At 38.0% G+C, this 27,377-nt stretch overlaps 3 protein-coding genes across 19 annotated transcripts in view; 2 read left to right on the top strand and 1 right to left on the bottom strand.

Moving 5' to 3' along the window:
* The window catches only part of LOC106577961 (ret finger protein-like 4A), a 65,700-nt gene that overhangs the window by 31,888 nt on the left and 6,435 nt on the right, over window positions 1-27,377 (top strand). For 9 of the 14 annotated variants that reach the window (XM_045701477.1, XM_045701476.1, XM_014156451.2 and 6 more), the window contains exons 1-4: window positions 22,568-22,697; window positions 24,381-24,461; window positions 24,707-24,862; window positions 25,583-25,630. In XM_045701477.1, coding sequence (XP_045557433.1) covers window positions 24,392-24,461; window positions 24,707-24,862; window positions 25,583-25,630 — 274 coding nt within the window. In that variant the 5' untranslated portion in view covers window positions 22,568-22,697; window positions 24,381-24,391. Of the gene's footprint in view, window positions 1-22,567; window positions 22,698-24,380; window positions 24,462-24,706; window positions 24,863-25,582; window positions 25,631-27,377 lie in introns of those variants that run through there. The other 5 variants (XM_045701467.1, XM_045701466.1, XM_045701468.1 and 2 more) reach the window with 1 other exon arrangement.
* On the bottom strand, window positions 2,713-15,770 carry LOC106577960 (butyrophilin subfamily 2 member A1). 4 transcript variants are annotated; one of them, XM_045701463.1, is made up of 12 exons: window positions 13,471-13,506; window positions 13,252-13,264; window positions 9,074-9,153; window positions 8,254-8,592; window positions 7,821-8,108; window positions 7,184-7,303; window positions 6,958-6,984; window positions 6,736-6,771; window positions 6,581-6,628; window positions 6,459-6,485; window positions 4,374-4,400; window positions 2,713-3,998 (listed from the first exon to the last, which is right to left on the bottom strand). In XM_045701463.1, the coding sequence occupies exons 1-12, from the start codon at window positions 13,493-13,495 to the stop codon at window positions 3,421-3,423; spliced, it is 1,608 nt and encodes a 535-aa protein (XP_045557419.1). In that variant the 5' UTR covers window positions 13,496-13,506; the 3' UTR covers window positions 2,713-3,420. The 4 variants fall into 4 exon arrangements, with proteins under 4 accessions (XP_045557419.1, XP_014011924.1, XP_014011923.1 ...); XM_014156449.2 differs by lacking the exons at window positions 13,252-13,264; window positions 13,471-13,506 and adding an exon at window positions 15,591-15,770; XM_014156448.2 differs by lacking the exons at window positions 13,252-13,264; window positions 13,471-13,506 and adding an exon at window positions 9,488-9,600.
* The window catches only part of LOC123723801 (butyrophilin subfamily 1 member A1-like), a 74,059-nt gene continuing 71,065 nt past the window's right edge, over window positions 24,384-27,377 (top strand). The window contains exon 1 of the mRNA XM_045701480.1: window positions 24,384-24,421. The gene's annotated coding sequence lies outside the window, so the exon portion shown is untranslated. The remainder of the gene's footprint in view (window positions 24,422-27,377) is intronic.

Genomic DNA, 27,377 nt, shown 5'->3' with positions numbered 1-27,377 from the left:
TATTTTTTTACAAATGTAAGTATTGAGTGTGACTGTATTCTTTGTAGTGTTGTAATGTAGTTCTGTAATGTTCTGTCACCTGTACATATCTAGCATTTAGTAAACCCCTCAAACTCTGAGAACTGTTGACAGGTGAGAGGCAAGAAAACACTAAACCAAAATACTTTATAAAGGAATAGCAAATGTTTCAGAGTAGTATGCTATCTATAGATGAACAAGAAAATTCTAAATTCTGCTTGCATAAATTAAGGAAATGTATTTTTACTCGTACAGATACATCTCATATATTTATTATTTAACAGGGGCTTGCAAGAGGAAGAAGAATTTACAATGACACATCTTACATTTCTGATAATAAAAAGCATGATTGAACACTAAGTACTTCTCCTTGAGTGATTAGCGTACTTCCATGTTAACAGACATATGAATTAAGCAGAGATGAAATGTTGGACATTTACGTGACTGTTTTCTTTGCCAGTCAGGGTGTACAGCATCTGTTTGGCCATGAGGTCGTACACATGTTATTAAACGTTTAACAGATTTATTAGTTTTTTTTAAGCGAGGCAAACAAGGGATAAATAAATAAATAAAAAAGTAGATTATCTTGTTGCTATAGCAACCTTAGTTCAAAACTTAATGATACCTAGAGATTTTATGCTCTTGGGGAGGATAAAAGAGGCATAGTTCAGCCATAATCCAAGTGGAAGTTGTATCTCTTTAACGGAAGCTTGAAGGCATATTTTTTGCTATAATAATGCACTTTTTCAGTATAATTTTCAATATCTCCGATTTTGATTTAAATAAATAATTTGTTAAATGTGAAGACGGCCATTCATTAAACATTTAATTACATTTGTATGGCCTGACCTGTTTTAACGTTTACTGCTGGAGAAACCTTTAGAGGGAGCCTCAGAACCTTCGAGCCTCAAAGTCTAGGTGTGGTTAAACATTACTCTCATTGTTATAAGAAGCTATGGGTAGAAAATAACGTTTATTTCTTATCTGAAATGTACACTCCGTTATAGCTCCGTACTCTGTTATCTCCCAGCTAGCAAAGAGGAATTGGTCCAGAAGCGGCCCTCTCGGGGGGACGGAGCTGATTGAATTGGCCCGGAATCGGGTGTCGGACTCGGCCCGGAATCAAATGAATGACTGCCCAGAATCGGCCCAAGTACATCAGTCCGTTTCCGTCTACCAGAATTCAGCCGACTTTGCCGGAAACTTACCAGAATCCCCCCAGAAGCGTCTCGATGCAAATTTAAATAAATGTATAGAAAATTACCGATTTAGTCATTTTAAATATTAATATTATCGATTTTTTTCATACAAATTATACCCATCCACAAAAAAAAACATTTTGTTTTGGAGGAAACACCATACACCTGGAGACATCAAGCAGCTCACTCTCAGCTGAAGATATCACACAATGGGAAAGTTGTGGAGCGGGTGAAGCAAAAACAAGAACCACAGACAGAGATTGACAAGAATGACATTGACAAGCATTTTGATGAAGCCCCATATGTGTTGGGCAGTATGGGCCGTGCTATGAGGGCCTACTGGGAGGTGTGTGTAAAGGAGAAAATGGACTGGGTACTTGGTGTTACCAGGGCAACAGCTAGCAGGAAAGGACAGTTGGTTCTCAGCCCAGACAATGGCTTCTGGGTAATCGGGATCTCTGAAGGCAAAGACTTTAAAGCGTTCATAGATGATGATGATGTCCATAAAGTAATAACTCTACACCGAGTGGGTATCTATGTGGATTATCAGGAAAGGAAGGTGACTTTTTACAATGCAGAAGACAGCTCACTCATCCACTCATTTACCAATGGACCAAGTTATGAGGATGAGGCCCGCCCACTTTTCTCACCCTGGAACAACGATGCAAAACCAATCAGAATTTTGTCCATTGAAATAGTCTAAAGCATAAACTATCACCTCCACATCTGTCAATAGGCTAGTTTATTGTGATGGAATGCTAAACATGAGTGGGCCTAACTACACCAATGATGGTCAATCACTAATGATTGTCACTTCAGTAATATTTACACATTTGCTTGGAGTTGTTTAAATTGTATGATACATTTTGCTTATTATAGAAATGTGTTGCTTTCTCACGTTGACTTTATATTCTTTGTCTTTGACTTGAATACAATTTAACCGCTATTTCAGTTGTTTTTCTCAAACCACAAGGATATTATAAGATAAATCATGCATAGTGAACAGGTAATGTTATTTCTCCCTTTATGCACATTTATTGTACGCTGTATTGATTTGTGAAAAATAAAATATTCCTTTTAATACTTGAATGTGTATCAGTTTATTCCTTGTGATCATGAGGATCAATCAGTTTATGCTGCTCTTACATAACAATGTATAGATTGGGAAGGTTTGTAATCAGCCATTGGTAAGCACAACTCTGCATCAGAGGCCTTCGTCTTTACAATGTCAAGACTGCTCTTCTGGGACATCATTAATACAATGTTTGCACTCACAGATTTGATTTTAAATAGTGCATATAACAAAATCTACAGGAACAATGTGATATGGAATTTACATATATTCTGCATGACTCTGCATGAAAATGATTCTGCATTTTCTGATTATTAAACGAAAAAGCTTTTTTGTGACTAACGCAAACTTATTTATGGGTGTAGACATTATTATAAAGGACATGTCTCATATTTTAATACATATTTTAATACAATACAGACACATTTTTAAATGCCTTTTATTAATGTAACAAACGTTTTTACATTTTTACAGATTTAACACTGAGTACAGTGAGTGATTTTTTTTAACATAATATTTCAAAACAACACATAATTACAGTGAGTGAGTCAATTATTATATATTGTCATACAGTACTAAAAACAGCTAAGACTTCCTGCTCTTTCCTGAACAGTTGAAGCTATGATCCCTTATTGATGCCACTTAAATCCACTTCAGTCAGTGTAGATGAAGGGGAGGAGACAGGTTAAAGAAGGACTTTTAAGCCTTGAGACAATTGATTGTGTATGTGTGTCGTTCGAGAGTGAATGGGCAAGACAAAATATTTAAGTGCCTTTGAATGGGGAATGGAAGTAGGTGCCAAGTGCACTGGTTTGTGTCAAGAATTGCAGCGCTGCAGCGTTTTTCATGCTCTACAGTTTCCCGTGTGTATCAAGAATGGTCCACCACCCAAAAGACATCCAGTGGGAAGCATGTAGACACCTTGTAGATTGAAATGAGGCTGTTCTGATGGCAAAATTAGGAAGGTGTTCTTAATATTTTGTACACTCAGTGTATATTCTACACTACAAAACTAACATGTGTAAAAGCTACATTTTAGGATTTACATTTCATCTTTAAATTAAGCGTATATAATAAGCTTTGGGTTCTAAATACCTTTTTTTCAATGACTGTCATCTTCCATTATTTACACTAACAGTTCTCGGAGGTTGAGGGTTTGTCTCTTTGTACCACAGGTGAGATTTTGAGTTCCTCTTTACAATCAATCAAAGGACCAAAGAACGGATAGAGTTTCTTAGTAAACATGCCATAGAAGGAGTGTATGTGGCATTTCTTCTCCACGTTGAAAAATGTTATCTGTCCCCTCTCATAGTCCATGAAAACTCCCAGCTTCTCAGGTTTCAGTTCAATGGGAAGGAAAGTAGAAGACTGTTCAACTGTTTTCAGTTCTCCATCTTTGTAACATATGCTCCAGAAGCCATTTTCTGGATACATTTGGATGTTGTCTCTCTTCTCTGTGTCCTGAGCGATCCCAACACTCCACTGGCTCTTCTTCCCCAGGTCAACCTCCCAGTAATGTGTACCTTTTTCATATCCTTCCATTCCCAAGACACATTGATTAAATTTAAACTTATGTTTAGTGTCTTTGCATTTTTCTTTGATATTCTCACAATCTTTTTTTTCTTTGAATTCTCCAAATTTGAGACGTCTGTTATCATCAGATAAAGAGAGTTTGACATGTGCAGTGTCAGGGTCGAAAGTGACATCCACTGAAAAAAAATCCATGTAATTTTTGTTACAATGTTAAAAAGAATTCTGATGTTTTAAAGCAAGATATGAATCCAATAACATTAACATATTTCAACGTGTTTTGTTTGTTCTATAATGAATTACCATGACCATTGAAAAAACAATACATTTTAATTGAATTTGTGGTAGGCAATGTGATAACATTAATGTTAAAAATAAAATGTAAAATTAAAGATAAAATATCAAATATTGTTACTGAATTTAATATTTTTTGTGGTAGGAAATGTCACATGTTAAAAATGAAACATAAAATGATATAGGTGTGTGTGTGTGTGAGTATAATATTAGTCCCAAACATCATGAAACATTTGAAATATAACAGTGTTCATAATTACCTGCATGATCAACCATCAAGCTCCAAACTATGTAGGAGAAGAAGAAAAGGCATTGATGTAAGTATTTAAACACAAAAGTACTGGGACAGTGACACATTTTTGGTTGTCTTGGCTCTGTAATCCAACACTTTGGATTTGAAATGATACAATGACTATGAGGTTATGAGAGTCATTTTGGAGACACTTTTATTGTAAATAAGAATAGAAAATGTTTCTAAACACTTCGTTTTGGATGTGTTTCAGATAATTCTGTGCTCTATAGAAATGAATGGCAAATTATGTATTGTGTCACTTTGTAGTCACATTTATAAGAATACAATTAGAAGTGTATAAAAGCATTTTTTATTCTTATTTGTAATATAAGTGACTCCAAACTGACACTATACATTATTAACCATTCATTTCTGTTGGGCGCAAAATAATCTGAAACACAACCAAAACCAGTTGAAAATGAATCCAACAAGTTGGTAGAGTCACAAGCTTGATGTAGTCATTGCGTTTTAGGAATATAGTACTGAATACTAAACATTTGACTACTTTATTCATAAGAATCTTTATGGATGTCAATAATAATTGTCAATAATGTTGACCTCTACTTTTTGAATTTTTAAAAATAAATAAATAAACTAAATGAATCTATTTCTCTGAGCAATTGTATCTGTATAAAATCATATCATTTCAGGATTTATTTTACATACAATATAGCTCAGTATCTGAATTGTTTATTGAATACAGTTATTATTGCTCATCTTTATCAAGGGTGTCAATAATTGCAGTCCCCACTAAGAAGTAATCTGTTCTGCTGATGCATTCTCATTTTGACGCCAAACCCACCACTGGTGCACGTGGCCAAAGAGCTCTATTTTCATGTCATCCATAAAATGTAAAAAACTGCAGTTTGCTAAATGGCATTGGCACTTTGGTAAACTACATTGGCTTTTGGACTGGAACCGGTGCTTTGGTCAGATGCCATGAAAATAGAGCCACACACTCCTGTGGTGGGTTTGGTTTCGAAATGAGAATACACGAGCAGAAAATAACCCCATAACTACTGTAAAATATGGTGGATATTTGATGTTATGGGGTTATCATCATGAAATTTACCCAGTAGCAGGACATTTTAGTCAGAAACCTGGTTGCCTCTGCCAGGAGGCAGAAACTCGTCCGCAAGTGGACCTTTCAGCATGACAATGACCTAAAGCACACGACAATGTCAGTCTACGAACTTAAAAACCTATGGTTTGAATTAAAGAGGGAGGTCCAGACGAACGAAATCAAAGATCTGGAAGGTTTCTATATGGAGATCCCTCCCGATGTGTTTTCCAACTAAAAAAAATAACATTTTAGAAAAAGTCTCAGTGTCAAAATCCTCGCAAGGTGAGGTATTAAAATGTATTGAAAACAGGTGTGTCAATAATTTTGACCTCTACATTTTTGAGAAAAAAAGAGTACTTGTTAAACAAAATCTATTTCTCAGAGCAATTGTATTAGTATTCAATAATATAATTACCCAATTTCTTTGAGCATACAATATTATTCAGAATTTAAATTATTTATTTTATCCAGTCATTGTTGCACATCTTTATCAAGGGTGTCAATAATTTCATAACGCACTGTATTTCTGAAAACAAAAATGCATGGATTATATATTTAGATGACAAATCACTTGAAGTGTGTGCAGCACGTCCTGATCAGTAAAAGGGGTTATTTGTCATTATAGTATGGTCAGGGGGTGTTTGTTTTGTGTGTTTTGGTGTTTTTGGTTTAGGATCTATGTTTTCTTTATCTATGGTTTAATCTAGTTTTTCTATTTCTATGTTGGTTTTTTGGCATGACCTCCAATTAGAGGCAGCTGGTTGTCGTTGTCTCTAATTGGAGGCCATATTTAGTTGATGTTGTTTCACTTGTGTTTTGTGGGTGGTTATTTTCTGTATAGCCTGTGTTGCCTTACGGAACTGTTTCGTTGTTTTTGTGATTTTGGTTTAAGTGTTCACGTTACTTCAATAAAAAGAAGATGAGCACTCTACACTCTGTGCCTTGGTCCCCTTTGTATGACCCACGTTACAGAAAGAAGCCGATAGTTACCAGAGTCTGGGATTGTTTCAGTAATTCCTGTGAAAATACAAAATCATGTTACTGTATCAATTCACTTTTAATACTTGTGAAATAAATAATGCTCCATCAACTGTAAAACACATAATACGTACCCATTAACTTATCCTTATAAGTGAGTTCCTCTGTCTTTTTGATGAGATCTGTAATATACAGTAGAGGAAAGTTGTTATTTCGGTTTGAATTAAAACATTTTGAAATTATTAATTTTAAAGAAATACTGTATATATTGAAGATAAATATTGCATACCTTGGTCCATAGCTTTTAATTTTGTATTCATGTCATCTATTGTAAAAACATATATTATTATATATTTGTGAATGAGTTCAATATACGGCATACTACCTGATATTTGAATTCCTTTTTGACAATTGTTTTTTGTTTATTTATAAAAAATTTGACTTGAGATGTTGGTGTTTTTCAAATGTGTTACAGAACTCAGTTAATGCATCTTCCAGTATCGTTTCTTACCCAAAGGCTTCAGTTTTTCTCGAACAACTGGAGGTGAATATATAATATCATCATTACACAAAGTACTTGCACAACAATATTGCATGCAACAATGAAAGTATATGAAATTTAATTCCAATAACATCTGAAATGGCCTACAAAAATGTTGAATCATAGAACCTACTAATAAACATGCTTGTGTATAATTATACCCTGATATCATATTTAAACAACAAGTGAGATCCACCTCTTCTCTGATGGAATAAGGAGAGCACCGATGCAGTGATACACAGCAGTCCCAGAAACACAGGAATCACAAATGCAGAGATATACACCCGGTCTGGCAAACTGCTCATGTAGAATTCCTCTGTAACACAAGCAGGGTTAAAGGTTAGATTAGATTACCATTGCAATACATTAGTCCTGCAAATTGTTTAAGGTTCAATATTCCACATTTTTACAAATGTCACATAATTAAACTCCAACCTAATTTTCGTCTTATATAAGATGTACCTTGAGTCGGGAACTTTATACATTATCACCATGATGAACAAACAGGCCCCTGGACCACTTGTTTAGGGCATTGGTCTACAGCAGGGATGGGCAACTTTGATGGTGGTGTGGGCCACAAAAAAACAGAACTCATAACTTTGCCATAGGGTGGAGGCAAATGTTTACAGTTTTTAATGTGATAATTCGGTCAGTAAAACAACCACGCTTTCTATAAGTTTAGATAGCTGTCCGCTAGACTAACTTACCAATCAAAATGTTTGCTGACATGGGCTAATTGAGTGACTGCTGATGCACAACCAAATTTCAAAATTGCACCTTGTGTATTCTATTCTTCTAAACAGTAAGTTGAGACCTAAAGTTCCTAAACTCACCAGTCATCTGCAGTGTAGACTCCATCTTGGTTCCCTGGTACTCTGACATCACCACACAGGTGACCCCCTCCAGTTGGTCATTCCTTATTCTCATGTGACTGGTTATGGAGTACAGGACGCCCCCCTCCTTCTGTTTGGGTCTCTCTGTCTCTGCTGAGGTGATCTCCTTCCCACTGCTGTCCGTCCACAGCATGTCAGGCTCTGGGTACCAGTTCTCTGAACTGCAGCTGAGCTGGATGAACACTCTGTGGTGCTTCCTCATGGAGATCCTGGGGACACTGCCCTGCTCTGTAAAGAAACAGATGAAAAAATAGTTTTACCCTATTGTAAAATCTAAAATACTCTACTTTCTGTTGATCTGCTTTGATGATTCTGCACTAGACAGGAATGGATTAAATTGATCCTCTTACTGAATAGAGTGTTATTTACTTACGTTTAACCTGTAGCACAACAGGCAGTTCCTGAATCCAGTCCAAGTAGCTGGCTTGGCATTTGTAGCTTCCCCTTTCAGAAGCCATGACATTATTCAGCAGCAGTGATATATTGCCTTTCTCCAGCTCCTGAGTGAACACACTCACTCTACCCTCATAGCCTTTCCTCTCTGTCACCTTTCCACCATCATACAGGTACAGGGGGTTAGCGAATTCTCCTTCCTTAAACCACCTGATTTCCATGTCAACAGCACTGGTTTGAGGAGACAGGTGACAGGGAAGGATGACGTCATGACCAGCAGAGGTAACTACAGGGTCAGGAGGGACAACAAGCTGCATATCTGAGTGGAGAGAGGAGAAAGTGTTATCAGTCTGAAGGACACAAAGATAAGAGCGGCTCATATCGGGCAATAACTTTTTAAGACATTTACACAAAGTTTCCTTTTAACATAAGTGACCATCATACTAATGTATAGAGTATACCACTAATACCGAAGAAGTAGATATATAGATTTTTTATCAATAGGCTAACTTATTAGTAGGACCTACTGAGTACAATATGATATTAACGTTCAAGAGTATCAAATTGGTTACATATTGTGGATAAACGTTGAGAGAATGATCTTCCGTAATTTACATATTATAATAAGTTGTTATTTAAGATGCAAGATGATTTGTAGATCACTCGCTCTGCAATTTCCGACTGCAATGCAGTCAATCTCAAACAAAACCACTGACACATTTAAATGTGTTTATTATATTTAAGTTGTAGTTGTAGGTAAAAGTTTACATGGATAAAAGATCACTTGTAATATTAATTACCTGCAACAGATGAACAGGCAATAAAGAAGATGAGGAATGTTGACAAACAGACTTGCCGGATCAAAGGTCCCATGATGCACCTGACATGGAACATAAAACCAGGTCCTGTTAATCGCATGGTTCATTAAGTCTACAAAAATATATATTAAGCTTTAAAAAGTCAAAAGATATCATGAATTTATTTGGTATCACATTTCTTTTGGGGGGGGACATTTAAAATGAATTGACATCCATTTGTGAAAACACAGCAATTCATATCAATGTGTTTTCTCACAAATAATCAATGTATTCTGACGACGGATAGGGAAACTGAGGAAGAAGGAAATATGCCGAAGTTAAAGTGAGGACATTGGATAAATCACAACACTTGGGTAGAGGACGAAAATGAATCTGACAAGATTCAGAATGAATTACCTGCGGTGGCAGGTGTCGTGAAGATGGCCAAGGTTGAGCCTCATCCCAATAATGATAAGGATGATTCTGGCCCAGTTGGAGTGAGAAGTTTGGAGATAATGGATGCTAACCTGCTGGCGGATCCATGTGTGGTGTTAGGTTGGGTGGAGAAGAGGTTGGGGACTGCTGAGTCGGTGAATGTTACTCTAAGTGGACTTATGATGATTTTTAGCTGGGTGGCATTTAGTGTTAAGGAGGAGCAACTGAAATGGAAGATTCCTGGTATATGTGACACCTGCCGTTTGGTACGACGCAGAACCGATGGGGAGCGTGATGAAACAAGAAGACTTTGTCTGTCCTGATGAGTTTTGATGCAGAGTCTTTACCCGACAAAGTTAAGTTAGGATGTCAAATCAAATCAAATTGTATTGGTCACATACACGTGTTTAGCTGATGTTATTACGGGTGAAGCGAAAGGGAGGGCAGACGAGGGCCTTGTAGGCATCCCGGAAGTTGGAGTAGCAGTGGTCGAGTGTTTGAGAAGCGCGATTACTACAGTCAATGTGTTGATAGAACTTGGTAGCGTTTTCCTCAAATTTGCTTTGTTAAAATCCCCAGCTACAATAAATGTGGCCTCGGGATATGTGGTTTCCAGTGTGCATAGAGTCCAGTGAAGTTCTTTGAGGGCCGTCATGGTATCGGCTTGAGGGGGAATATTCTCGGCTGTGACTATAACCAAAGGGAATTCTCTTGGGAGGTAATACGGTCGGCATTTGATTGTGAGGTATTCTAGGTTGGATTAACAAAAGGACTTGAGTTCCTGTATGTTATCACAATCACACCATGAGTAGTTAATCATGAAACATACACCCCACCCTTCGTCTTCCCGGAGAGATATTTATTCCTGTCTGCACGATGAACTGAGAACCCAACTGGCTGTATGGACTCAGACAGAATATCCCGAGAGCCATGTTTCGTGATACAATCCCTGATATCTCTCTGGAAAGAAATCCTTGCCCTGAGCTCGTCAACTTTATTGTCCAGAGACTGAACATTAGTGAGCAATATACTCGGATGCGGTAGGTGGTGTGCGTGCCTCCTGAGTCCGACTATAAATCCACTCCGAGTATCTCTTCTCCGCCGGCGATGTTTTGGATCAGCTTCAGGGAACAGTTCAATTGCCCTGGGTGGAACGAACAAAGGATCTGATTCGGGAAAATCATATTCCCGATCGTAACGTTGGTAATGCTGGTGGGTTACCGCCGCTCTGATATCCAAAAGTTATTCCTGGCTGTATGTAATAACAACAAAAATAATCTGACCTAATAATGTAAGAAATAAAACATTAAAAAAACAAAATACTGTAAATTTTCTTAGGGGCTAGAAGAACGGCTGCCCTCTCTATCAGCGCCATTTTACAATATGTCAGTTATCCCGTGAGAGCTTTTGTCCCGAACCCATTACGTTGTTATAGGTGTCAAGCTTATGGCCATGTTGCAGCATTGTGTAGGATGGAGATTCCTAGATGTGAGAAGTGTGCAGAAGGGCACAAAACTAAGGAATGTGTAGTTGTGTGTGTTAGCTTTGAGGGTGCCCATAGTGCTGGAAATCGGAGGTGGCCGGTGAGAGAAAGGCAGGTTGAGGTTGCCAGGGTCAGAGTAGTACAGAAGGTGTCATGTGCTGAGGCAGTGAAGGGAGTTGTACAGGAAGATGGGTACATGGTGAGGGATCCTGAGAGGCCAATAAAGTGTGATAGGAATAATATGTTTCAGTGAGGTGGATTTCTTAGCGTTCATATCCATGGTTGTCAACTCTACTTTAGAAATAGGAATGCAACTCATAGAAAACAGAGGTTATGGTGTCAGCTGCAGAGATGTATTTGGGATTGTGAGGTTTTTCTGCAGAAGAGTTGCAGGGGGTGTTGAGTAGTAGTTTTCTGCTGTTGGCTTGGTGTAGGATTAGATAAGGTTAAATATGGTGGTGGGTTTTTAATGAGTGTACGGTTAGTTGGCACGGCAGTTTTTCCTTTTCCCATTTTATATCACAAAGTATAATGGATATATACAGTGCCTTTGAAAAGTATTCAGACCCCCTTGACGTTTTCCAAATTGTGTTAGTTTACAGCCTTCTTCTAAAATGTATTCAATTATTGATTTCCTCAATCATAATGACAAAGAAAAACAGGTTTTTAGATTTTTTTGCAAATGTAAAAAAACAAACAAAAAATTGAAATATCACATTTTCTGTACATAAGCATTCATACCCTTTACTCAGCACTTTGTTGAAGGACCTTTGGCAGCAATTAAAGCCTTGAGTCTCCTTGGGTATGGCGCTACAAGTGTGGCACACATTTTTTGGGAGGTTTCTGTCAGGTTTAATGGGGAGCATTGCTACCTGTTGGAAGGTGAACCTTCTTGAGGTCCTGAGCACTCCGGAGCAGGTTTTCATCAAGGATTTGTCTGTACTTTGCTCTGTTCATCTTTGCCTCGATCCTGACTAGTCTCCCAGTCCTTGCCTTTGAAAAACATCTGCCACCACCATGACACTGCCACCACCATGCTTCACCGTAGGGATGGGTCCATGTTTCTTCCAGAGGTGACGCTTGGCATTCAGGCAAAATTGTTCATTCTTGGTTTCATCAGACCAGAGAATCTTGTTTCTCATGGTCTGTGAGTCTTTAGGTGCCTTTTGGCAAACTCCAGTTGGCTGTCATGTGCATTTTACTGATGAGTGGCTTCCGTCTGGCCACTCTACCATAAAGACCTGATTGGTGGAGTGCTGCAGAGAGGGTGGTACTTCTGGAAGGTTCTCCCATCTCCACAGAGGAACTCTAGAGCTCTGTCAGAGTTACCATCATGTTCTTGATCACCTCCCTGACCAAGGCCCTTCTCTAGGAAGAGTCTTGGTGGTTCCAAACTTCTTCCATTTAAGAATGATGGAGGCCATTGTGTTCTTGGGACATCATGGCTTGGTTTTTGCTCTGACATGCACTGTCAACTGTGGGACCTTATATAGACAGGTGTGTACCTTTCCAAATCATGTCCAGTCAATTGAATTTATCACAGGTGGACTCCAATCAAGTTGTAAAAACATCTCAAGGATGATCAATGGAAACAGGATGCACCTGAGCTCAATGTCAAGTCTCATAGCAAAGGGTATGAATACTTAAGTAAATAAGGTATTTCAGTTTTTTCATTTTCTAAAAACCTGTTTTTTCGCTTTGACGTTATGGGGTATTTTGTGAAGATTGATGAGCATTTTTATTTATTTAATCCATTTCAGCATACGGTTTTAACGTAACAAAATGTGGAAAAAGTCAAGGTGTCTTGTAAAGTAGACACAGGGAGTCAGAAAGTAGGTGCAGTTAGTGAGTTCACTAATAACGAACACCAAGCGATACAAAACAAGAGAAGCGCTGACATAGAAACATATACAATACTACCCGATGACTGATAAAAAAGAGTGCTTTTTAAAGGGTAAGTAATCAAGGGCGTGATGAAGTCCAGGTGTGACTGATAATGAGATGCCGGTGTGCGTACTGATGGTTGCCAGGTGTGTGTAAAGATGTGTTGCCAGGACCGGTGGTTAGTAGACCGGCAACGTTGAGGGCCGGAGAGGGGGAGCGGGAGTTGACGTGACAGGTCTGAATACTTTCCGAATGCACTGTACATCCATTATAGTCTAGCTGGTGGTGGTAAAGTCTAGTTGTTGGTGGTAATGAAACATATACTGGATGCCAACCACCGTTAAACCTCACAAAGAATTAGAAGCAATGTATTACATACCAAAACAACGATGCTGTGAATACAAAAATTAGATGTATTAGAAGGTATAAAAATACCTTTTGAACAGATGACAAGATTACCATCTCGAAATATATTATTTCCATATCTACAATATTTTTTTTATTTTTGTTGCAGAATGCTGTCTGCATTGTTTAGCTGAAATGGAATGTTTATCCTGTATATTTGACTGTGATATGTGGTTAAGATGATTGCACTTACTGTAAGTCACTCTGGGTAAGAGCATCTGGTAAATTACTAAAATGTCAAATGTAAATGTTTTACATACAGTACAGATCTCATATTACTGTATTGAATACTATTTATTTATGATGTCACAAATTTATAATTTGTACAGTTCATATAAAATGTTTTATTTGTTACATTTGACTTTGTATAACCTAGCAGTACTACTAGCAGTACTTCTTTGTTCCCTGAGAGTGCGGCGGAAAAAATAGCATTTTGTACCAATAAATGAAAAAAATATTATTTGACTTTGGAAAGTAAGCATTAAGTGATAGATTTTAAACAAATGATGAGTTGAAGTTGGAAGTTCACATACACCTTAGCCAAATACATTTAAACTCAGTTTTTCACAATTCCTGATATTTAATTCTAGTAAGAATTCCCTGTCTTAGGTCCGTTAGGATCACCACTTTATTTTAAGAATGTGAAATGTCAGAATAATAGTAGAGAGAAATATTTACTTCAGCTTTTATTTATTTCATCACATTCCCAGTGGGTCAGAAGTTTACATACACTCAATTAGTATTTGGTAGCATTGCCTTTAAATTGTTTAACTTGGGTCAAACGTTTCGGGTAGCCTTCCACAAGCTTCCCACAATAAATTGGGTGAATTTTGGCCCATTCCTCCTGACAGAGCTGGTGTAACTGAGTCAGGTTTGTAGGCCTCCTTGCTTGCACACGCTTTTTCAGTTCTGCCCACAAATTTTCTATAGGATTGAGGTCAGGGCTTTGTGATGGCCACTCCAATAACCTTGACTTTGTTGTCCTTAAGCCATTTTGCTACAATGTTGGAAGTATGTTTGGGGTCATTGTCCATTTGGAAGACCCATTTGCAAACCAAGATTGAACTTCCTGACTGATGTCTTAAGATGTTGCTTCAAGATATCCACATCATTTTCATTGCTCATCATTCTATCTATTTTGTGAAGTACACCAGTCCCTCCTGCAGCAAAACACCCCCACAACATCATGCTGCCACCCCCGTGCTTCACGGTTAGGATGGTGTTCTTTGGCTTGCAAGCCTCCCCCTTTTTCCTCCAAACATAACGATGGTCATTATGGGCAAAAAGTTATATTTTTGTTTCATCAGACCAGAGGACATTTCTCCAAAAAGTACGATTTTTGTCCCCATGTGCAGTTGCAAACCGTAGTCTGGCTTTTTTTTATGGCCGTTTTGGAGCAGTGGCTTCTTCCTTGCTGAGCGGCCTTTCAGGTTATGTCGATATAGGACTCGTTTTACTGTGGATATAGAAACTTTTGTACCTGTTTCCTCCAGATTCTTCACAAAGTCCTTTGTTGTTGTTCTGGGATTGATTGGCACTTTTCGCACCAAAGTACGTTCATCTCTAGGAGACAGAACGCGTCTCCATCCTGAGCGGTATGACGCCTGCATGATCCCATGGTGTTTATACTTGCATCCTATTGTTTGTACAGATGAACGTGGTACCTTCAGTCGTTTGGAAATTGCTCCCAAGGATGAACCAGACTTGTGGAGGTATACAAAAAAAAATTCTCAGGTCTTGGCTGATTTCTTTAGATTTTCCCATGATGTCAAGCAAAGTGGCACTGAGTTTGAAGGTAGGCCTTGAAAGACATCCACAGGTACCCCTCCAATTGACTCAAATGATGTCAATTAGCCTATCAGAGGCTTCTAAAGCCATGACATCATTTTCTGGAATTTTCCAAGATATTTAAAGGCAGTCAACCTTTTGTCTGTAAACTTCTGACCCACTGGAATTGTGATACAGTGAATTATAGGTGAAATAATCTGTCTGTAAACAATTGTTGGAAAAATTACTTGTGTCATGCACGAAGTAGATGTCCTAACCGACTTGCCAAAACTATAGTTTGTTAACAAGAAATTTGTGGAGTGGTTGAAAAACGAGTTTTAATGACTCCAACGTAAGTATATGTAAACTTCCGATTTCAAATGTTTGTCTGTCATTGTCTGTCATTGAACCCCAAGGCATGATTAAATAGTGAAATAACACCACACCAATCTCTTTCATAATTTCTTGAAACAATAAAAGCGAAATTACTAACATTTCTGAAAATGGATACATAGCTTTTTGGAATTAATGGATAAAAATTGTTACCTGTACGCTGCTACAGCAAGTTTAAATGGAGAGTCTGTTGAAAAGAAGTCAAACTCTTTCCTTTTCTCCGTAGAGCATTTTATTACAATGATTAATGTTTAACCATCAATAGACTTTGGATATCCTTGAGCAATCAACGTGTCGGGAGCTTCCAACAGTGCGCTGAAATGGGGAATCATAGAAAAAAACAACAGGTTAAATCAAATCCAACAAAAGTGTGAAATGGTTTGAAGAAACTAAGGTCCAAGCAGTCAGGTGGGTTTTAAAGTTAGAATGCCAATAAACACTAACTTGTATATTAAGTTAAGTTTGCATAACTTAAATTCCAAATATATGGTTTAGAGGCTCCCTCTGGAGGAGTCTGAAGAGTGAAGGTAAGAGCAGTCATGACTAAAAAGATCTTCAAAAAACACTATTTGCATAGTGTCACTGTAATGTAGGCACTTTCAGTAGTGGAAAAGTACCCAGTAAATAGCTACTTGAATAAAAGTCTAAAAGTATTTGGTTGTAGTATTTGGTTGTAGATATACTTCAGTATCAAAAGTAAATGTAATTGCTAAATGAAACTTTAGAATCAAAAGTAAAAGAATAAATCATTTCGTATTCCTTATATTAAGCAAACCAGACGGCACCATTTTCTAGTTTTTTTAATTTACGGATAGCCAGTGGCACGCTTCAACACTCAGACATAATTTACACACAAAGCATGTCTTTAGTGAATCTGACAGCTTAGAGGCAGTAGGGATGACCAGGGATGTTCTCTTGATAAGTGTGTGAATTAGACCATTTTCCTGTCCTGCTAAGCATTCAAAATGTAACGAGTACTTTTGGGTGCCAGGTAAAATGTATGGAGTAAAAAGTACATCATTTTCTTAGGAATGTAGTGAAGTAAAAGTTGTCAAAAATAGCAATACTAAAGTAAAGTACAGATACCCCCAAAAACTACTTAAGTAGTACTTTCAAGTATTTTTACACCACTGGGTACTTTATAAGTAAGAGAGAGGAGGTCAAAGGGCTAACCAGTTGGCTGCATTAATTACCCTTGTGTAATGAATAACCTAGCCTGTAGTCTGTCGTCCCAGACATCACATACTGTACTCATATTCTAGAATGAACGGTCAAGGGGCTCCCTCTGGAGGCTGATTCAGTCTAAAGACTAAGTTACACATTAACCCTGATATTTGGCATTACAGTCAAGTAGTTCAGTGTTAATAAACTCACTGAGGTTGATTCTTGTTGACATTTGTTTTATATTAGATTCTAGTCTCAGTAGGTAGCACCAGGGTTGTGGTTTCAAGTCTTCATTCAAACACAAAAGTGTACAAAAGATGATAATACAAGATTACAACAAATGACTGTTAATCATCATGTTAGTCATACTGTTAATAAGTAACTTCTGAGTCTGAGTAATATTCCTTATTTCTAAACAAGAATAGGACGCTCGTATCAGGACAACTGAGTTACATTCATATACAACATTAAACCAAATACTCATTTCAAATCTCATGCCTATTCTACATCAATAAAATAAGTGTTTTCAGCATGTGATCTTATGAGGTGGTGTTGAAGAGAAGAGCCCGTGACAGGGTGATATAATAGACAGCCAGGTGGTAAATTGCATTTTGTTTTAAAGAAAGGACTAATATTTCTGCTAATGCGCTTCACAACCAAAATAAGACACTAATATTTCTGTAAACTCTACAAAGTTGTGTTCTCTGAGTGTCACTGAGTAGGCTGATACCCCATGTCATGGGTGCACAATCTCTAGCTTAGACTGTACAGTCCAAGATGTATGTTGAATAAGCATAATAGGCTTCATAGTGAGATGATTTCCCACAGTCAAAGTCCTGCAATAAGAGCTAAGACTTTCATATTTGTGTAAACTCTACAAAGTTGTGTTTTGTGAGTGTCACTGAGTAGGCTAATACCAGGTGCTTAATGTGTAAATCGGGAGGTCCCGGAACACATAGTGAGCGCGAGAGGGTGGGGGGTTATCCGGGCCGGAACACATTGAGAAAAAAAGTGTCAAACACAACATAGCAGACAAGTAGCCTACTATCTATGGTGGTGAAATGGACAGCACTCTCGCTAATTAATTTCAAGCATTTTAGACGTCACTGCAGTATGCCCACATACTTGAGTATAGTTTAGGGGTTTACATATGTCCGAATTTCCTATAGCCTAATTTTCTAGACATCAATGTACAGCAACATTTTTAGACGACACTGCAGAACACCCACCATATGCACACATACTCATCATCAATGTAGCAGTAGAACAAATATCACAATATCGGTATAGAACTTCAAATAAAATAGGCCTCCTGCCTATGTGATAATATGAAGCACATATTCAGATTACTAACTTGTTCTGTGCTGTTTTTGTTTTAGGTTTTTTTAATTTATTGAATATTCAAAACATTCAATATACTTGCAGTGAAGCCACTCAACAACTACATTATACCAGTCATCCAACAGATTCCCATTCAGAGCGACACACAGAAGCAGCCAGGGTCAATGCCCTGCTCAATGGCACGTTGACCGATCTACCACCAGGCCAAAAAACGTGAACCCGAACCCTCCGATATCCCCCAACAGTTCCCCAATAGCTGTCCCTCAACCATTCGAGACCCCTCCCACAGTCTCCCCCCCGGAAGAAAAATTCAAAATGAATTCCATTCCCCACCCCCAAGAACCCCCCAATGCACCAACAACCAAGAGAATGAACTAAAGAGAAAAAAGGAAAAGACAGAAGAAAACAGCAAACAGAAAACAACAATGAAAAAAAATTAGAAAAGAAAAAAAGAAATGTAAAACAAAGGACATCAAGGACAACTAAAATCATAGAGTCTTGGGTCAGTTCCAATGAGCAGGTCATACTCAGATCTGAAGGGTAAACCTAACTTACAGGTGGATCTGGCTTGTGAGTCATAGGAGTTGGAAATCATCAAACCAGTGTGGTGATTGTTTACCACATGATCCTGGTGCCATAAGGTACAATACAGCACTGAATCTACAACCAATGAAATGTGAAACCGTAAATCACCTGTAAATTAATATGTAACCTGACATTCTCAACCAAAGAGAGAAAAAGAGTTACAACTTGTTCAATGAGTTACTGCTTGTTTGCAGTAGTGTAACCTCTTTTTTTTATCAAATGAGAGATGAATCAAAGGTAGAAGTACAGGATAATGTAAATGTAAAACATTTAAATAAAGGAATAAGACATTACTGTAACTTGTAAATGAAGATACAGAATGTACAGTATCTTCTATATCTTACATCTTGGTGAAGAAAATATGTAATGTACATCATCAGACCCAATGACAATACTGTACCTCCTATCCCTTCATATCACTTTTATTTGTTGAGGCTGAATGAAACAATGTGAACAATAATCTTGCCACTCAGAGCTCTATGTTCATGTCATTTGACCATAGCACCGGTTCCAATCCAAGTACCAATGTCGTTTAGCAAGTTTCAGGTATTTACATGTGATGGATGACATGAAAGTAGAGCACTTTGGCCACGCCCACTAGTGGTAGGTTTGGCATCAAAATAAGGATGCATAAGCAGAAAATAACCACATACCTACTGTAAAATATGGTGGTGGATCGTTGATGTTATGGGGCTATTTTGCATCTACTGGTCCAGGGGCCCTTGTTAAGGTCAACGGCATCATGAACTTTACCCAGTACCAGGACATTTTAGGCAAAATAATGGCTGCCTCTGCCAGAAGGCTGAAACTTGGACTTAAGTGGCTCTTTCAGCAAGATATTAACCCCAAGGACACATCAACATGTTTAATTGACCACAAAATCTACATTTTGTGCTGTTATCTTTGCAAGGTGACTATTGTAGCTGGAAACGGCAGATTATTTATGAAATATCTAGGCGTACAGAGGCCCATTATCAACAACCGTCACTCCTGTGTTCCAATGTCACGTTGTGTTAGCTAATCCAAGTTTATCATTTTAAAAGGCTAATTGATCATTAGAAAACCATTTTGCAATTATGTTAGCACAGCTGAAAACTGTTGTGCTAATTAAAGAAGCAATAAAACTGTCCTTCTTTAGACTGGTTGAGTATCTGGAGCATCAGCATTTGTGGGTTTGATTACAGGCTCAAAATGTCCAGAAACAAAAACCTTCTTCTGAAACTGGTCAGTCTATTCTTGTTTTGAGAAATTAAGGCTATTCCATGCAAGAGATGGCCAAGAAACTGAGGATCTTGTACGACACTGTGTACTACTTCCTTCACAGAACAGTGCAAACTGGCTCTAACCAGAATAGAAAGAGGAGTGAGAGGCCCGGTGCACAACTGACCAAGAGGACAAGTACATTAGAGTGTCTAGTTTGAGAAACATATGCCTCACAAGTCCTCAACTGGCAGCTTCATTAAATGGTACCCGCAAAACACCAGTCTCAACGTCAACAGCGAAGAGGACAGCATCCCGAAGTTGCCGCTTCACTGTTGACGTTGAGACTGGTGTTTTTATTAACATGAAATCTTATTAAAATCTGTTCATATACACCCTCAAGAAGAATATGATTTTTTTTTGGGGGGGGGGCATTTTCTGAGAAGCAAGCATGTAAACATGGTCATTTACATGTTTTCAGACATCCATCGAATGTTTGGGAATGATGTAGAGGAATGCATTTTTGAAAATTATATAGCAATATAGAGTGGGAAACCGTCATGCGTTTGGACAGTTAATAGACACTGCAGTAAAGGAAACCTAAGAAAAACATCAATCTTGTCCAGGACCGGAGTTTACACAGACCAGTGCGCCATAGTCCTACTGTAGCTATGATTGGCTATATGCAACTATGCCATTTGCCACAGGAGATGATTGTGGACTACAGGAAAAAGAGGACCGATGCACGCCCACATTCTCATCGACAGGACTGTAGTGGAGCAGGTTGAGAGGTTCAAGTTCCTAGGTGTCCACATCACCAACAAACTATTTTACATTTCAGTCATTTTTGCAGACGCTCTTATCCAGAGCGACTTACAGTAGTGAATGCATACATTTCATACATTTTTTCTCCATACTGGTCCCCCGTGGGAATCAAACCCACAACCCTGGTGTTGCAAACACCATGCTCTACCAACTGAGTCACACGGGATCATCAACTATCATGGTCCAAACACACCAAGACAGTCGGGAAGAGGGCATGGCAAAGCCTATTCCCCCTCAGGAGACTGAAAAGATTTGGCACGGGTCCTCAGATCCTCAAAAAGTTCTACAGCTGAACCATCCAGAGAACAGAGATTCATCCAGTGGTGTAAAGTACTTTAGTTGTCACGGCTGTCTAGGACCAGTGGAGATGTGGAATCAGGAGCAGGAGACAGAGGGCCGGAGCAACAGTGTTTTAATAATAATTTCAAACGCAATAGCCGTAGGGCACAGGGCGCGTGGCGAAGTCCGCCAGGGGAAAAACACATTCCCAAAATAAGCGCTCTGGAAAAAGCGCACGGGGTGCAGCCCGGCAATATAATGGATAATAACAGCGAAAAAACAGCTTACACTCGCAACTGTCCTGAGTGGACAATAAACAATCCCGCACGAGAACCCCAACTGAAAATACACACTAAATAACCCCCCACTAATGACAGACACAAAACAGACAAAACCAAAAGACACAGAAACAACGATCGGTGGCAGCTAATAGGCCGGCGACGACGACCGCCGAGCGCCGCCCGACCGAGGAGGGGCGCCACCTTCGTTGGATACTGTGACATTAGTAAAAATACTTTTAAGTATTCGTTTTTTAAGTTATCTAGCTTTAACTTTTACTCCACTACATTCCTAAAGAAAATAATGTACTTTTTACTCCATACATTTTCCCTGACACTCAAAGGCACTCATTACATTTTGAATGTTTAGCAGGACAGGAAAATGGTCTAATTCACACACTTATCATCTCTGGTGGTCCCTACTGCCTCTGATCTGGCAGACTCACTAAACAGAAATTATTTGTTTGTAAATTATGTCTGAGTGTTGAACTGTGCCCCTGGCTATCCGTAAATAAAGAAATCAAGGAAATTGTGTCTTCTGGTTTGCTTATTATAAGACATTTATAATTTTACTTTTGATACTTAAGTACATTTAAAACCAAATGCTTTTAGACTTTTACTCAAGTAGTATTTTACTAGGTGACTTTTACTTTTACTTGAGTAATTTTCTTTTTAGGTATGTTTACTTTTACTCAAGTATGAACATTGGGTACTTTTTCCACCACTGGGTTCATCTAACCTACTAAAGTATCCAGAGAATAGCTACTGGAGCATGTTGTCATCATGGAGAACTGGAAACTGTTGATGAGCTTCCCATAGAACTGAAACCTGAGAAGCTGGGAGTGTTAGTGGACTAGTAGGGAGGACAGATACCATTTTTCAACGTGGAGAAGAGGTGCCACATCCACTCCTTCTCTGGAACATGGACTAAGATACTCTATCCCTTCTTTGGCCCTAATGAAATTTGTAAAGAGTAACTTAAACTCTCAACATTGCATAAATGTATTTTGGGAAACCTCATCCAAAGATGAAAATGTAAATTATAATGTATGGTCGTCCATTAAAGCTACACATCTTTAATTTGTAAATATAAATCAAATAAAAGACAGTTCCACTCAGATTTGCTGTATTTAAAAAAAAATGTTTTTACAAAATATAAGTATTGAGTGTGACTATATTCTTTGTAGTTTTTTAATATAGGTTAAAAGTGGCATAGTTCAGCGAAAATCCAAGTGGAAGTTGTATCTCTTTAGTGGAAGCTTGAAGGCATATTTTTTTGCTATACTAATGCACTTTTTCAGTATAACTTTTCAATATCTCCGATTTTTATTGAATTAAATGATTAGTTAAATGTGAAGAGGGCCATTCGTTAAACATTTAATTACATGTGTATAGCCTGACCTGTTTTAACATGTACTGCTGGAGAAACCTCTAGAGGGAGCCTCTGAACCTTTGAACCTCAAAGTCTACAGTAGGTGTGGTTAAACACTACTCATTGTTATAGGAAGCTCTGGGGAGAATATAACGTTTATTTAATATCTGAAACGTACACTCAGTTATAGCTCCGTACTCTGTTATCTGCAATCAGGTAAGAGGTTCTAGTGAATTAATTCATTTCTAAAAGCTTATCTTTATCTATTGCGAAATAATTGGATATGTAACGTACATGTAATAATACTTTCAAATGTCTTGATGGTTTAATTGTATATTACTCTGGTTCATAATGAACCACAATAAGTGAGCGGAAGAGGGGGGTGACGTGGGGAGTTCTGAGGTACCGGAACGCATAAAAAAAACGTTATAAAAAATAATTTCATGCATATCGTCGCTTTTTCGTAATGGCATAGTGCTGTAGAGTAGAGGAACTTACAGAAGTTGCACACACTTGGAACATTTTTAGTAACCTAATGTCGGGGAAAATGTTGGCCTTTTAAAAACGCATTTCATGCAATTCCTCGTCATTTTACATGACTGGAGACTGTCAGAATCTTTTTTAATACCGCAGAAATAATCAAAATGGCAGGATACTTTGACACTGACAAACTGACAATCTAAGATCAATAAAAAACGACCTTGTCTTGAATCTATCAATAGCCCACGCCTAGGTTCAATAAAGGTAAACAAATATATATAGGTGTTTGGAGACACATATTGTAGGCTACAACATTGTAGGCTACAATATGAGGAAATTATAGTCCTAAAAATTACTTCCAGTTTCAATGACTCACCCAATGATGGGCAGCTCACTCGCTGGTTATTGTCGATGAGCTCGTACCAAAAGCCTCTCTTTATTTTGTAAAAAATATTTTGAAGTTGATTCAATATTTTGGTGGCCTACAGCATAGTCTTCTCTTTTCAGCTGGAGTAGTCGCATTTCAACCTGTGTTTTCGCTCAATTTTATATGAAATGTTTTGTCTGCTTGCTGTTTTTTCACTGACAGATTTGCCGCGCGTTCCCGACTGTAGGCTATTCATTATTATTGGGCTACAATCCACAACTAGGCTATTTTTTAAAACAGCCATTGATCCTCTGTGGCTAAATTATAGGCCTTCTCGTGGTGTAGTTGGCTATTCTGAATCATTTATTTTATTTCTGAACAGCCAGCAGTAATTATATAACTTTGGGGTCCCCCAGAACCCTTCGCGCAGCTTTGATTCTATACGGAAATAAATGATGAAGTGCAATGCTGGAGAGATGAGAGTTGCAGGCTCATGTCTATCAGAGCAGAGACGGAGAGAGGTCAAAGAAAGTGAATCTCATTATGGTTATGTGACAGATACTGGCGCGCTTCTCGGTCACGCGTTGGTCTTAAACATATATGGTTACAATGTTGCGCAAACCATAAACCCGGGCCGGCCCAAACCAAATCAGCTCATAGAATATTAGGCCCGGGCTGAAAATCTACTTTTTCACATGACATTTTTTTTGTGGAGAAAGGAAAAATTAACTAAGAGGCAACTCGAATGAAATTCGATCGCTTTTATTCAAATTTTTATATTGCAAACAGTGAAAATAATTGTTCATGCCACGATATGTACCGGATCCGGCCAAATAGGTTTCGGGAACAAAACAGTCCAAAACGGAGAGGTGCGGATCCTCAAATTAAGCATTGAATTACTGGCACAAAAGTATATCTAAGTAAACTTGTTGACCAAGATTTTGTTGAAAGAGTATTTGCAAAATAAAGGAATGCTAATCATGCTTATTATCTTATAACATTATCTTAATAATATTGATGCATGCAGAGATGACATGGTTTTATGTTCCCAGGCAGGTGCATCATGGGACCTTTGATCCAGCAAGTCTGTTTGGTAACGTTTCTTATCTTTTTTGCCTGTTCAACTGCTCCAGGTAATAAGCTAATAGTAACGTCTTGGGAAGGGCTATGAGGGCAGACTAAGTCATTCACCCTGGTACCACATATCCATATGTTGGTTGTCATTGTCCATTTGAACCATAAAGCTACAACAAAAAACAACATATCAGGTCCATCACCACTTATTTTGATCAACAGCTGAGGGATGATATATGTTCTAATAAAGAGGACACATATTTAAATGTTGAGTTCAAGACCTAATTCTGATTAACCATTGCAGTTGCAGATGGAACAGAGACTGAGAGGCAATCAACTTCCGTGTCAACCTGTACACTGTATGGTTTGAATTCTACTGTGTGGTTTGCTGGATGTGTTACATTTGGGATCATTATTTTCCTGGAAGTGGTTTTCTTGGTATGGTATAAGTACTGTAGAGGTAATGCGTCATTAATGATACTTTATTACTTTTTAAAACAATAGAATTATAACTTAAATCAGGCATTTCCACCACTTTACTTTTTATCATAATATTCATTTTCTCCAGCTTCTCTAGACTATGAGGTTATGAAGTAGTGGAAATCCCCTTTAAACCCTCCATAAATTATTTGATCTTACTCTCTTACTGTTATCAATGCAATGTTATCAATGAAGATATGCTCATACAGGTTTTTTCTCAGAATAATGCAAAAACAAAACAGAATAGTAACTAATAATAACTTTCATTAAGCCAGTAATAAACAGTTTACAATTAGTGTATGTACAAATGTGAATACATGTATATGCCAAAATTTGAAAACTGTTGCTAAAAGAGCTGTATCGTTAGATTTTTGACATTTTTGTTCCAAGATTTGAATAGCAAAGAAATAGACAAAGATGTCATACCCTAAGATGTTGAAGAAATGCCACGAAAGTGGATGGAGGACAAAAAGAAGGACACACAGCTTAAAGTGGAATTGGCAGATTTCTTTAACTACTTTGTAGATATGAAACAAGCAGACAATTATAATATTAGTAAATAATATCAAATTCCCAGTTTATCTTTAAAAAAAATATTTTATAATAGGTTTTAAAATTAGGTTATCTTTTACTCAAAATTCCATGATGTACAGTAAGGAATTGTTGGCAGAATAGACTTAAATGTTTTGTCATTTAACAGATGCAAGTCAAAATCTGCTGGGAGTATTTCATGTCGTTGGAGGAGAGGGTGAGTGACCAATTTTGAATATATGGCTAAAATGTTACGTTGTTCTGTAGCCTTTCCTGCAGTCAAATGACCAAATCACGCTCTACTGGCCTCATGGGAGGAATGTTATTCATATTTTTTATAATTTCATAATGAATAAACATTCATAACAAAAACAGAAATCTGGTGTTTCTATGTCAAAGGGTTTTGTTATATTTCAGTCTTCTGTGATGTATATAAAGTGTCACACTGGAATGCAAACCCAAAATGTAATACATTTAAGCTCTATATCTGCCATGGTACAGGTCTTCTTTATTAAAAGCCCACAACCATCTATATGAGGTGTATACTTTTCATTCAAATTAGATTTGTTTAAGACTACCAAGAAACACTCTGCGTGACCCTGATATAGCCCAATGCAGTAAAAGGTCATTAATGCACACTGGAATGCCCAGCAGTTATTTAGAATTGACTATTCAACAAAAATGTGATGTAAGAAGATGTACTGTATATGTTTACCTTCAAATAAAAAATATGTTTTTGTGGTTTGGTTATACAGTACCAGTCAAAAGTTTGGACACACCTACTCATTCAAGGGTTTTTCTTTGTTTACTATTTTCTACATTGTAGAATAATAGTGAAGATATCAACACAATAAATAACACATTTGGAATCATGTAGTAACCAAAAAAGTGTTAAATAAATCAAAATATATTTTATTTTTGAGATTCTTCAAAGTAGCCACCCTTTGCCTTGATAACAGCTTTGCACACTCTTGGCATTCTCTCAAATAGCGTCATGATATAGTCACCTGGAATGCATTTCAATCAACAGGTGTGCCTTGTTAAAAGTTAATTTGTAGAATGTTTGTCCTTAATGCGTTTGAGCCAATCAGTTGAGTTGTGACATGAAGGTCAGTCAATCCGAAAAATTTCAAAGACGTTGAAAGTTTCTTCAAGTGCAGTTGCAAAAACCATCAGGCGCTAAGATAAAACTGTCTCTCATGAGGACCGCCACAGGAAAGGAAGACCCAGCATTACCTCTGCTGCAGAGGATAACTCAGTTAACTACAACTGCCACGCAGCCCAAATAAATGCCTCACAGAGTTCAAGTAACAGACACATCAAAACGTCACCTGTTCAGAGGAGACTGTGTGAATCAGGTCTTCGTGGTCGAAATGCTGCAATGAAACCACTACTAAAGGATACCGATAAGAAGAAGAGACTTGCTTGGGCCAAGAAACACGAGCAATGGACATTCATTTTTGGCTCCAACCGGCATGTCTTTCTTTGTGAGATGGAGAGTAGGTGAACGGATGATCTCCGCATGGAGGAGGAGGCGTGATGGTGTGGAGGTGCTTTGCTGGTGACACTGTCAGTGATTCATTTAGAATTCAAGGAACACTTAACCAGCATGGCTACCACAGCATTCTGCAGCGATTCGCCATCCCATCTGTTTTTCACTTTCTGGGACTATCATTTGTTTTTCATCTGGACAATGACCCAAAACACACCTCCAGGCTGTGTAAGGACTATTTGACCAAGGGGAGTGATGGAGTGCTGTATCAGATGACCTGGCCTCCACAATCACCTGACCTCAAACCGATTGAGATGGTTAAGGATGAGTTGGACCGCAGAGTGAAGAAAAAGTAGCCAACAAGTGCTCAGAATATGCAGGAACTCCTTCAGGACTGTAAAAAGGTAAGGGGTTGTTCAATAGTGAACATCATTGGAAATCCCAGGACATAGTGTCAATAACACTGTAATAA

This window comes from Salmo salar, chromosome ssa18, assembly GCF_905237065.1.
Source record: "Salmo salar chromosome ssa18, Ssal_v3.1, whole genome shotgun sequence".
In the NCBI taxonomy this organism is placed as follows: Eukaryota; Metazoa; Chordata; class Actinopteri; order Salmoniformes; family Salmonidae; genus Salmo; species Salmo salar.
Note: the sequence above shows the minus strand (reverse complement) of the source record. Positions and strands in the feature narration are given on the sequence as shown.

Excerpts from the sequence above, each read along its gene's own strand:
- LOC106577960 (XM_014156448.2), bottom strand. The coding sequence starts at position 9,531 with ATGAGGCTCAACCTTGGCCATCTTCACGACACCTGCCACCGCAG. Across the intron at positions 6,772-6,957 it reads AGAAAAACTGAAGCCTTTGG|ATGACATGAATACAAAATTA; the intron begins GTAAGAAACGAT and ends TTTTTACAATAG. Across the intron at positions 6,486-6,580 it reads TTATAAGGATAAGTTAATGG|GAATTACTGAAACAATCCCA; the intron begins GTACGTATTATG and ends GTATTTTCACAG.